Here is a 13167-nt window from a genome sequence, read left to right as displayed (position 1 = left end):
TCTATGCCTGAAAAATTAGAGCCCAGGGCAAGTTCCTAGTACACATTTAGGTAAAGACTGATGCTGTAGCCAATGGCATCAGAGAAAAGAAAGATGAAAAAATTCCTTATTACTTCATATCATGATTTTGCTTTCTTTAAAATTTTAGGCAAAAGTGTACTCAGTCATTACAGCTGTTAATAAATAAATTAAGTAAATAAGCAAGTAATTCTGAGCCTAGGAAATAATAATTTTTAAAAATATCTGGAAACTAAAATTTTGCAATTTCTTATAACTAAGATGGTTACAAAATTTTTACAAAAAATAATAAAATTATCAGCATCTCCTTTTTATCATAAAGATGTTTCTAAATAATAATTATTTTTTTCAGATTTATATGTTATAGTAGTTTATATATTATGGCAGAGCAAGTAATTTCTGCTGTGATGACTCTGTGAGGTTCCAGATTTTTAGTTTAGTTATTCCAATCCACTTCTAGACAGCACTGAATATTGGTCCTGGCATGTACTAAGTGCATAAGCAATGCTTATTAAGTGAATGAATGACAAACAACCATGAAATTATTAAATTAAGAGTGCAGGTGTTTATTTTGGACAAAAAAAGAAGACAATGATGAAACCCCCATGTCACATGTCAGTCAATGTTGAGAAAGCCAAATGAGATGTGGGTGGGGAGAGTCCCCTAAGAAGAAATAAACAGAGAGTTAAATTCCTATGATCAATAAAATGAAAGTCATATACAGACTAAGATGTAGGTTTGAAACTTGACCAATTGGAAGCATTGGTGGCCCCAAATCTCTTCATTCCTGTATCTCAACAGAGATGTAGTTTCATGCCAAAAATGTATCCCTATATATCCATTATCTTTTCAAATCCAGTATTTCAATTGGTTGGTTGTAGTGAGTCATTTAGCCATTAAATTAGTCAAAGAAATAACTATTTTTGCTGATTGCCTGGTGCTGATGATAGCTGATGTCTGAGTTCCCCCCATTTTTAATATGTTTTCAAGGCTTATTGCTTCTTTCTAAACAACCTCTTGGATTCAGCAGTACAGTGTGAGCTCACCTCTCCCTTAACACAATGGTTCACACAATCATCACTTTTTAAATGTAATCACACAGCAGACTCCTGTGTGGTCCACTTCTAGACTGTTTTCCCACCTCCTACTGCCACCCCATTCACATGATTAATATTTTCACAATAATTCTCAGTATAGGAAATTTATGTTCTTTAGATTCAGAAGCTGAAGTTTGACTATGTGCTCTTTTATTGTGTGGCAATAGCCATATATTTTTCCTCACAATTATTTGATATATTTTAAATACCTTAAATAAAAATGCTGTGAAGCAGAAGTAAAAGAGAAAGTAAAGGTAAATAGAAGCACACATAAAAAGATTACAAAAATAAGAAAAAGGCTAATATACTTTCCACTTAACCATGAATTCATATTCTTTTATTACACATAGGTCAAGAATACAGCTCTACCCTATATGAGAGGTAAGCATGTTTTATTTATATAACTCACAGTGTCTACAAATGAGAAGCCAGTCAATTCTTCAGAGAAGCAATATTACTTCTAATATAAAGAACAGAGATATCTTCTGAGAACTTTTAGAGAAAGGGCTCCAAGTAATGAAATCAATCACATTCTTATAAAATATATAGTTCCATGGGAATCTTCAGTCCATTATTACAGTATAGAGCAGTAGAACACCCTAAATTTCCTTTCAATAAAAGCTAAGCATTCTGTGGGAAGTCAATATAATGCTAATCTCCTTAAGTCTGGTTTAGTCAATATTCTAGAGCATTCAGAGTAATGAATGGGCTTGAGGCAATCAGATTTGGGTATATATACACAATGGAATATTATTCATCTATAAGAAAAAAATGAAATACTGCCATTTTTGATAGCAAGGATGAAGGGCTTCAGGATAAGTGAAATAAACCAGACAGAGAAGCACGGATACTGTGTGATGTCACTTATATGTGGAATCTGGGGAAAAACAAGACTAACATAGAAACAGAGAATAGAATGGTTCTTGCCAGGGGCTGGGCTGGGGGTGGGGTCATGAGGAGATGCTAGTTCAAGGATACTAACCTTTAGTTATACAATGAATATGTTTGGAGGTCTAATATACAGCATGATGGCTACAGTTAATAACACAGTATTGTATACTTGAAATTGGCTAAGAGAATAGTTCTTAAATGTTCTTACCACAAAAAAGTAACTGTGTGAGATGATAATTAACTTGATTGTCATATGTGTATCTACATCAAATCATCATGTTGTACACACTAAATATATAGATTTTATTTTTTCCATTATGCCTCAATAAAGCTGAAAAAGAAAAGAAAAGAAGAAAGTCAGAGGAATTAGCACATGTAAATAAACAGAACTTAAAAAAGGCTCACTGGAAACTAACAGAGAGGCATGGACTTTAGGTGGAGGAAATGGCAAAAGGTGAGACTGCAGAAGATAAAAAATCCAAATCATTTTAAGGAGTTTAATATTCTAAGAACAAGGGGAAGCCATAGGAGTTTTAAAAAGGTAGCAACAAAGTCTAAATTTTATTTAAAACAATATTCATACATGTATTGTTTTTGTTATGGAGTTTGTAATAGTTTTGGATGGTGATTGTTGGCGGGGGGTTGTCACTGGATTCAGCAGCCACTCTATATTACCCATTTATGGACACTTTAACCCTCAGCCTCCTTAACCAAAGAAAACCCAACCCCGTCAGCTGTCTGAAGGAAAGGCAAAGTCAACTCCAATTAGAAACAAACCATGGGCAAAGCCAAAGGGGAGAAGGATTGAGGGTGGGAGGTGAGAGGTGGGGAGGGGAAAATGGTGGCGGGAAAATGAAGACAACTCTACATAAACAATAAAAAAAGAAACAAACCAAAGAATACATTTCCATGGGCAAAGAAGTCTCTTGTGAAATAAATCTGATTCCACATTGTGCAAAATATTAATAGTTAAATGGGAATTCAAGTAATTGATAGTGGCCAAAATTAAAATGCATACAATATTAAAATAGGCATAGGGTAATCTCCACTGAATCATTTAAAAAGAGTTACATGATTTCCAGTTGAATGAATTGTTATATACATGGTAGTGGTTGAATTGTGGACTTCCATTTTTTAAATAGTTGATTTGTATCCTGTATGACAGTGCTGGATAGCAGGGACAGCTATCTGTTAAGGTACCACTCCTAGATCATGCTAACAGAAACATAACATGTGAATGTAAAATAGTAATTGGTTTGCTACTGTTATTTAAGTTTGGGAGAGGGCACTGGGTGGGGAGTGTAGCTCAGATTTTTAGGATGTGAATCATAACTATAGAGGCTAGGGCACCAGAGTATGTTCCTGTTTTAGTCTAGCAAAAATCATTAACTACTTCACCAGAAAACTATTTTTACCAGCCTAGGTTAACACAACATTAAACTCTAAGTTCTATAATCTTATGTATGAACACGATGTGTTCATGTAAAAGTCATGCAAGTTACCTATAATGGTTTCTTTTCCCCACAATTGTCAGAGAAAGATGGATGCCTTCCTAAGGGGACCAAGTATACCAAAGGTAAGATTAGGAAATTTCCATAACTCAAACATATCTACCCTTTCTTTAAAAATACTGGTCAAGGGTGACAGTGACTAGAGGGGAGAGGGGAGGGAATTTCAGGGGAAAAGTAGAAGGGTTTGCAGGAACAAGTATAAAGGACACATGGACGAAAACAAGGGGGGATGGAAACAGGAGGGAGGTGGGGAGGGCTGGAGGGGTGGGCTGGGATGAGGGTAAAAGGCAGAAAACTGTACTTGAATAACAATTAAAATAAATAAAAAAAATACTGGTCAAAGAAAACTCAACTTCCAGTACCTCAAACAACCACTGGTATGCATTTGGCTATTGTTTTCAATAGTCTTGCAATGTGGGATGTAAAAACATAGCTCTTGAAAATGGAATTATTTGTTCTCTGGGTCCAACTAGAAGGAAACATACCTACAGATAGGCAAATTTGTTTGCCTTTACATAAAGGCAAACATGTAGACAGTGGGACTGGATTTGCCAAATTCAAGGAATTGACCTACCTGTTAGAACAGTGGTAAAAGAGCCTCTTAGGTCCAGTGTCCAGAATTCTTGATGGTACCCACAGGCAGATCTAGCAGCCTTCCCACAGAAATGAATTTTATTAGTTTAGGTATATTTTTAACCAATAAGAATTATAATAAAGTTTCAATTTGTGTACAGTCCCAAATAATAAAAATGTAACAACCACACACAGATCTGGATGAAGATAAATAAAAGCAGGGGTCAGGGCAAGTGCCAACACTGAGATGAGAACCAAATGAGGTTGTAGCTAAGAAACAACATCATCAGAAGTATGATTACTCTAGAAAAAGCAGTCTGTCGCAGTGTGGGAAATGCACTGAGGGAGACAAAAGTGGAAATAAGATGATTCTTTTAAGGCAATTACAGTAACTTAGGTAAGAGATTATGGTAGCTGGACAATAAAGACAGAGAGGGGAATGGATTCGTTAGATATTTCAGGGAAAGCAGCAACACAATTTCATAAAAACAACAAAACATTCATATACATGGTGAGGTGACTGTTGCTGAGCTTCTACTGTTCTAGGAACACTAGAAGAGCTTCTTTGATGGGGTAGTGATGTTGTTTACGACATAATACTCTTGAAGTTAAAGTGAATATTTAGGTGTCCCTTCACTCCCCGACAAGAACATTCTCATGCACACCTTCAAAGGAACTAATGTGCAGGATTTTGTTCTACTCCTGTCTTCACAGAGACAGGCCCAACTCACTTTCTTGCCTTCCAGTTTTTATACTCATATCCACATATACCTCACAAAAAATCCATTGTAGAGTTTATGAATGCAGATCCTGGGGCCCCACTCTGAAAACTGGTATTAGAATATCTTGAAGTGGACCATTTAATAATTTTAACAGTTGCACTATGAGTCCACCACTGACTTAACCATTTTCACATGCACTATCTTACTTAATTTGTCACTCCTTATAAAGCCTTCAGAGGTAGGAACTATATTATCACCTTTTTATAGAAAACTTGTCCAAAGTCTTTTTATCTGGTAAGTGAGAGCATCAGCTGGAAACCGAGACGACATGATGGGCACACATACACAGGACTATACACTCACAGGCACATCAGCTCACATGCAAAAGCAAAACCAAAAGCGCACCCCGAGGCACTGTTAACTCATAGGTATGGGCAAGGTTAATACAAGCTTCTTTACACTCTTCCCTTGAGGAAAAGAAGAGAGGGCATCAGGGTCCCTCAGGCCCTCACTATCTACCTCTTCACCACATTGGGCAATGACCAGAAAAAAATAAATGAGGAGGGAATCAGCCTGTTCACCAGTCCCTTTCTCTCTTCTCCACTTATTCTTTGGTGTGTCTGCCCCTCTTGCAGATTCTCTGTGTTCGTTAGCACAGTCTTTCTCTATTTGGCTCTATCCCAGGGTTAGGTAAGTTCTGGTTGTTTGAAGGGATGTGGTTGGGACTCAGATTTGGAGAAAAAGGAGAAGGGAATGACAAGCTCTGGGCTCCATTTCCTAGGCAACTTGAACTAAGCACTATAACATTTTTTTCCTGAGCAACTCCTAACTATAAGTCAAGGTCATGGTCTCCAATATTTGCACATACGCTCCATCAAATGGACTTCTAAAGGTTAGAATAAATGGACAGTTATAAAATTGGGTTAAAATCAGCCATTAGAAGTGTTCAGGCAATTTCTGTATTAGTACCTGTACTGATAAGTACCTGTACTGACAAGTACCTGTACTGACAAGTACCTGTAGCCCTCACCTAAAAAATGGAATTAAGTGTGTGGGTTTGTGTGTGCCCAGGGGTGCTCTTATTAGTTTTTTTACACATCTGTTTCTTTTGGTTCTCTTCTTTACTCTGTGATCTGACTACTAGTAAAAATACTGATGCTATAAAATTTAACCTCATAAAAAGAAGTAAAAATTTTTACATGCTTATTTTGGGCCAGGTACTACTCTAAAGAGTGGTTTTGGGAGTGCCTTATTTTATCTTAATAATAACTACAAAAATTAGAGATATTAGGCCCTTTTCATAATTGAGGAGCTGAAGGACAATATAATTCAAGTAAGTTTGCCCAAGTTCACACAGCTAGTAAATTATGAAGCTGGGATTAAAGTGCCTACTTTTCTGGCTCCAGAGAACATAATCTGTGCCAATACTTCATTAAGACACTGTGGGTACCTATATGTGTGTGTAACTAATATAATACTAAACCAAAATAATAAAAGTAATACTAATCATATCATGTAATTACTAATACTTCATTTTGAATTTCTTTAACTACACATTATTTATTTTTATACTTGGGTTTGTTTAATCAGAATGAACTCAAGAATTGCATTTGGCTGCTCATTCTCTTATAATTATTTTGATGTATGAAAGGCCTTTTCCTCATTTAAGCCCCCTCTCTTTTTTTAATGTCACTGATTTTTGCAGAGACCAGAGACCATCTTGTAGACTGCCCCATACTGTAAATTTGTTGTAGAATGACAAGCCTCAGAGTTAACTTTATTTGTGCCCATGTATGTTTGTAAATACTTTTGAATGACTGTATAAACATCTGTTATATCTGAATGAATGAAAATATGAAAGATAAAGAAGACCTCTCCTCATATGTTCATACATATAATAGATGACCTCGGACAAGCTAGAAGGGCTGTGACTCAAAATATATGGTTTTGGGGGCTGATTCCATGAATAGCACAGAAGAGAGGTTTCAACACAATGGCTGAACAGCTCAATCAGATCTCTCTGTTGGCAAGAGATGAACTTTAGGTCTCCAGTGAACAAGGGAAACAAGATGAAGCTGCTTAAATTGGAGAACACTCAGCAGATGGGGGCTGGACTACCTGGCCCACTGCCTGAACTCTGGGCTGTGCTCCTAGAACCTAGACCATATGAATTGTGAAGACACAATTCCTATAAATAGAAAAACTATAAGAAATGTGTTTCTATGTGTAGATAAATGAAGGTCAGAAAGAAAAGAACATCCTGTTTCTCATTTGCCAAAAGCAGAAGAATGGAGGAAACAAGTACTGGTCTGGGAGATAGAAGGTATGGTGAGATGGGCCTAAGATTAAGACAAAAAGTTGGGGTAGTGATAAGGTTGAAAGTGAGTTATATCCTTATCAAGTTTGGAATCTGAGGTGTATGGCCATCACAATCTTCCTCTTAGTTCTGATCTTGGGAGTCCCTGGCCTTGCTGTGGGGTTAGTTATTTGTATATTATATATAGTATTCCATGTGAACACATTGCTGGAGAAGGAAGAAGGTATTGTATAACCTAATTTTTAAAAGAGAAATTCTCTGAGTAAAGGTTTTGGGATGTTACAAACTAAATGGAAGTGCCAAAATCCAAAATCCAATCATAGAATATTTTGTTTGCATTCTCACTGATATGTGTGCAGTGCATGTGGGTGTGTGGTATGTGTGTGTGAGTGTGGGAAGGAGGTGGGGAGTTTATGTTTGTGTAAGATAATGTGAGGGTAAACATATGATGGTAAAATGTACTTGAGAATGTACATATCAAACAAAACATGTTTGAGGTTGTAAGTATTAAATATGTGTGCATATCTGAGAAAGTATGTACGCTAGGGGTCTATTGTCTATCTAATAGAATATGTATTGACAAGGAAACGATTTTTCTTTTGGGCAGAAATCTTAACTAATAGTGTCATTTAGTCCAAAAGATTAGGTTATTATGCAGCTACATAGTTCATACAGTTCTGGAAAACAACTTTTTTTCAGAAACAGAGCCCATGAACCTCCACTGTAGGAAACTTTTCTAATTAGAATTAAATTATTCAATATAGTGTAGAAAGTCAGCTCATAGTGTAGAAACTTAGCTCACGTAAGCTGACTTAAGTTTTTGAATGACAATAAAGGGTTGTTGACTTCACAACTCTAAGAACCAGTCACCAGGTAGGTAGGTATAAGTAATTGCCCTGAGGCAGAGATTTATATTCCACAATGACAGAACACGCAGATCTTAACCAAAAATGTCCAAAAACTCATGTAAACTATAATCTACCAACCCAAGGAAAAGAATATTTAGTAGTTTGTTAACTTGTATTAAGAGTATACTATAAGCCCTGGCTGGCGTAGCTCAGTGGATTGAGCGTGGGCTGCGAACCAAAGTGTCGCAGGTTTCGATTCCCAGACAGGCCACAGCCCCCAGCAACCACACATTAATGTTTCTCTCTCTCTCTCTTTCTCCCTCCCTTCCCTCTCTAAAAATAAATAAATAAAATCTTTTTTTTAAAAAAAAGAGTATACTATATAATGAAAGGAGTGGCTGTAGTCAATCTGGAAGGCTCCCTGAGAAAATTTGTTTAAATCAGTACAAAAAAAAGAAGAAGAAGAAAAGAAGAAGAAGAAGAAAGTATTCTCTATATGTAGAATGACTGTATATTTTAACTTTATCTAAGATAATCCTGATTTATAATGTTACTTGCCATTGTTATAATACCAACTTTCATTCTCTTAAAAAATTCCTATTTTGGATGATAAATTATATGATCACCTTATCCTTAGGAATCAATAATGATAAGTTGTTGGAAGTGAGAGTGCTATCCTTTACCTAACTATCCTTTACCACCCTCTGTCCTCAGGACCCGGGCCATCTTGGTCTGCCATGGTCATTTTCAACCTAAGCAGTTACAACCCAGGATCCTTCATCCTGGTGGGGATTCCAGGACTGGAGCAATACCATGTGTGGATCGGGATTCCCTTCTGTATCATCTATATCGTGGCTGTGGTGGGAAACTGCATTCTTCTCTACCTCATTGCGGTGGAGCGTAGCCTTCACGAACCCATGTTCTTCTTTCTCTCCATGCTGGCCATGACTGACCTCATCTTGTCCATAGCTGGTGTTCCGAAAACACTCAGTATCTTTTGGCTTGGGGCTCGAGAAATTACATTCCCAGGGTGCCTTACACAAATGTTCTTCCTCCACTATAGCTTTGTCTTGGATTCAGCCATCCTGATGACCATGGCATTTGATCGCTATGTGGCCATTTGTTCTCCCTTGAGATACAACACTATCTTGACCCCCAAGACCATCATCAAAATTGCTGTGGGCATCTCTTTTCGAAGCTTCTGCATCATCTTGCCAGATGTATTTTTGCTCACACGCCTGCCTTTCTGTAGGACACGCATCATACCCCACACATACTGTGAACATATAGGTGTTGCTCGGCTCGCCTGTGCTGACATTTCCATCAACATCTGGTATGGTTTTTGTGTTCCCATCATGACAGTCATCTCAGATGTCATTCTCATTGCTATTTCTTACACCCTCATTCTCTGTGCTGTTTTTCGCCTCCCTTCCCGAGATGCCCGCCAGAAGGCACTTGGCACTTGTGGTTCCCATGTGTGTGTCATCCTCATGTTTTATACACCTGCCTTTTTCTCCATCCTTGCCCATCGCTTTGGACATAATGTTTCTCGTACTTTCCATATCATGTTTGCTAACCTCTATATAGTTATTCCACCTGCACTCAACCCCATTGTCTATGGAGTGAAGACCAAGCAGATCAGAGATAAGGTTATCCTTTTGCTTTCTATCAAAGGTAGAAAATGATGTTCCACTGCACAATGGAAAAGCTTGTGTATATTAATGTAGCAATAATTTTTAAAAAGCAAATGCTTGAAAGTAAAAAATGCCTGCAGGTACTTTTGCGTACCAGGAAAATATCTCTATGAAAGAGATGGGTCTGTGTGTAAAAAGTTCCTTGATGATTTCTTTGTCTGTGGCTATTCTACAGTTAATGACCAGGAAAAAGGAGATGAAAATAGAGAGCTGAGTTAGTCTAAATGGGAAAAAAATAACAATAAAAATTTGGAATTTGAGATTTACACTTATGGAGAAAGGAAAATGTGTTGAGACAAAGACATTAAAAAAGAGAGACAAAGTGAAAATATCAATTAGAAATTTATTTTTCTTTTGTCTATAGAACATGGTTTATTTCAAGTCCAAAACACAAAAATTACTCATTTTTATGAACATACTGCATAATTTTTACTGCATGAATATTTAGTGTTTCTGTATTCACAAGTGTATGTTTATTTCTGAACTTTAGGCTCAAATAATTCATATATATATGAATCATTTATCATATATATATATCACATATATATATCAGTTTAATACAGAGGACCTGTACTTTAACAAATTTGTTCAGAAAATATTTTACAGAAAAGCACACAAAGCGTTCACTAACACTCTTGTCTTTACAACCATTCTTCAGCTAAGATTCGGCTGAAATTCATCACTTTCTACAAAACATTCTAAGACTGAATATAAGAGAATGTAGTACAGCAAGTTCTCACTTAATGTCATTGATAGGTTTTGCAACTTTAAATGACATATAATCAAACAAATTTTACCACAGGGTAACTGAAATAAACAAGAATTAATTCCTATGGCATCTTCTCAATCTTATAGTGAAATGATATATATTAAATGAAATTATGTTATTTAAGGATCTGCTGTATTTTACATACTTCAGCTTATAATTACAGTCAAAAGTTCCTGTTTCTTTGATGGCTACTGCATGTATTACACTCAGAAAGCAGGAGACTTCACTTTAATTGATGATTTATAAATAAAATGTCTTTTTTGGTATAACTTGTCTCCAACTAAGAACCAAATAGTCATGTTGAAATCGGATAACTGATGTATAAAGGCTGTTTTCAACCAACAGTGGAAGAATTTAATACCTGTTGGTACAATATCCTTTATTGTTTTGTGTCCTATGATTACCCCTTGGAGTGCTGTTACTTCAGTATAATCAGTTGGCATCAAAATATAAAGTAAAAATATGTACATTTTATATATCAATTTTTACCTGAATAAACTCAGATCTCTTAGTGTGTCCTACAAAATGGAATTTCTTCCTAAAGTTACAGTGAATGTGGTACCATGTGTACAACTTGGTTAACCAGTTCCTGCTTTTTCATTTCTAGGACTCTTCCTTCCTTATCTGGAATCAAGTGCACAATCCTGACTACCATATCATAATGCACTGGCTTACCATTTGTGTATAAAGTTTAACTCGAGCTTATTTTGGTTCATTATACATGCTTTATTAAAATGGCACTGGTGTGTAGAGTATCTGCAGAGTCCCTTCCAAGGTGCTCTTGCACATTCACACGCACTCACACAACATTCACACTATGGCTGTATGTACCCACACTAGTGAGCTGTGAGGGTCAGATTCCTAAAATTAGGAAGCTGTTGGGGGATAAAGCTGTTCATGTGGTTTTCAATTTTTTGAAAAGAGAAAAGCATGGAAAAATGTGTTTGGCCATCACAATGCTAATTAAGTTTGTGTGTATTAACATATGTGGCAGTAACACTGAATATTCCTTTTACATTCTATATACACAGAATGACATCAAGGTTTTGCAGTCAACAGAATATTTCAACTTCAGTCTCAATGCTGCTTGTACTGACTTCTGAATTCATACAGGGGCTTTCCTAAAAATAACTCAAGTCTGTGTAAGTGAAATAAGGCACAATAAATATTGACTTGATCTAGTGGAAGGGACAGGATGAAAACTATTTCAAATGATCTTACTGTTGGGGTTACTTAAATACACTTGAAATCCCATCTCCTAATATCCAAAGATTTCTTAGAAATAAAGGTTCTTTCCCCCTTTTTCCTGACAGAACTGAACAAGAAAAGTTTTGGGATTCACATTTTAATGTTTTGGTAGCCTAAACTATTCAAATTGTCATGCGCCCTGCCTCTCCTTCCCAGATTTCCCCCTTCCCTCAATGCTAAAACAAAAGCACAGCACAGGAAATGGGAATCCCTTGCTGTTTCTGAGATTTGTGCACTTAAGTAGCAAATACATCTCTGATTGTCTTTGATTTTTTTTTTCCTAAAAGAAAAAGTAACCTTGTAACTTCCTTGCTCTTTAAAATTTTTAAAAAAATTCTTGTCTCCTTTTCAGGATGATGAAACCCCAGACACCACAAACAACTGCAACAAATGAGTTTGGCAGCATAAATAATGTCTAGTATTCAAATTTTCTTAGACTCATTTAGCTTGTACACAATCTGTTGAATGTTTTTTTGCAGTCAGTGAACCAAATCCAAAGACGCTGAACATTCTGTGAAAAGAAGTAAGAATTGCAGTCCTGAAGGCCCCTGATTTGGTTATTTACAAAGCTCAGTCCTGTTTATTGTGATCCTTGGTATCTTCTTTCTCTCTCTCTCTGTCATGCTCTGTCTCTCTCTTGGTTCATGCATAGTTTATTTTATTTTATTTTTAAACATTTTTTTACTGTTGTTCTAGTACAGTTTTTTGCCTTTTCCCCCACCCCTCCCCACCATCCCAACCCTTCTCACCTCCCTCCCCTGTTTCCACCCCCCCTTGTTATTGTCCATGTGTCCTTTACAATTGTTTCTACAAACCCTTCACCCTTTTCCCCTATAATCCCTTCTTCATCTGTATATTATGACTGTTCTGGTTTTAGCAGTCTGTTTACATAAACATATTTTTCTTTAAATTGCATTTCACATTCTCAATCATTCTCCATTTGTAAGGCATTCAAATCTGAGAGATCATTGCATTCAGCTTTAAGTGCATTTTTACCTAGGCAAAGCGTCGCCAGTCCTCTGGAGGCATCCCTACCAGCAAATATTCCATATGGACCCAAAGGGCAGTAGAATTTTCTGCCTTTGGTCAAGTCGAAGGCCAATGGGTCTTGATTGCAAGACCCTTGACTGCAAGCAGGATGTGCGGGGTGCAGGACCCGTAGTATTGGTGCAGCTGCTCCAAGCTGAAGTCGCTCTTCACATGTAGCAGAGTGGCGGCAGGGTGCTCCTTGGCCGACTCTGCCCCGGCGCCTGGAACCCGTGCCCCGCCCCCCACCCCCCCTGCGCACCCACAGCTGGTAGGCCCCCAAGTAGCACCAGGGCCACCAGCGCCACATTCAGCAACAGTTCCCCACCCTCTGGTCGGAAGTGCCGACACCCAGCTGCCCCTTTCTGCTGTTGCTCCCTCGCTGTCCCGGCTGCTGCCTTCGCTGCTGCTCACTGCCACTCCCCAGGTGTCTAGCTTCAAGTCCCCATCACC

At 37.3% G+C, this 13167-nt stretch overlaps 1 protein-coding gene and 1 pseudogene across 1 annotated transcript; one reads left to right on the top strand and one right to left on the bottom strand.

Annotated features, from left to right (window-relative positions):
• The first annotated feature begins 8705 nt into the window (after positions 1-8705).
• Positions 8706-9662, top strand: LOC123819281 (olfactory receptor 52H1). Its single transcript, XM_045839582.1, has one exon. It carries the CDS (start codon positions 8715-8717, stop codon positions 9660-9662), a length of 948 nt encoding a protein of 315 aa, XP_045695538.1. The 5' UTR covers positions 8706-8714.
• Positions 9663-12126: 2464 nt separating this feature from the next.
• Positions 12127-13167, bottom strand: LOC123819243 (annotated as a pseudogene).

Source organism: Phyllostomus hastatus, unplaced genomic scaffold (genome assembly GCF_019186645.2).
Source record: "Phyllostomus hastatus isolate PE091 unplaced genomic scaffold, TTU_PhHast_1.1 phas_contig_304, whole genome shotgun sequence".
NCBI classification, from domain to species: Eukaryota; Metazoa; Chordata; class Mammalia; order Chiroptera; family Phyllostomidae; genus Phyllostomus; species Phyllostomus hastatus.
This window is presented reverse-complemented; position numbering and strand designations above follow the sequence as displayed.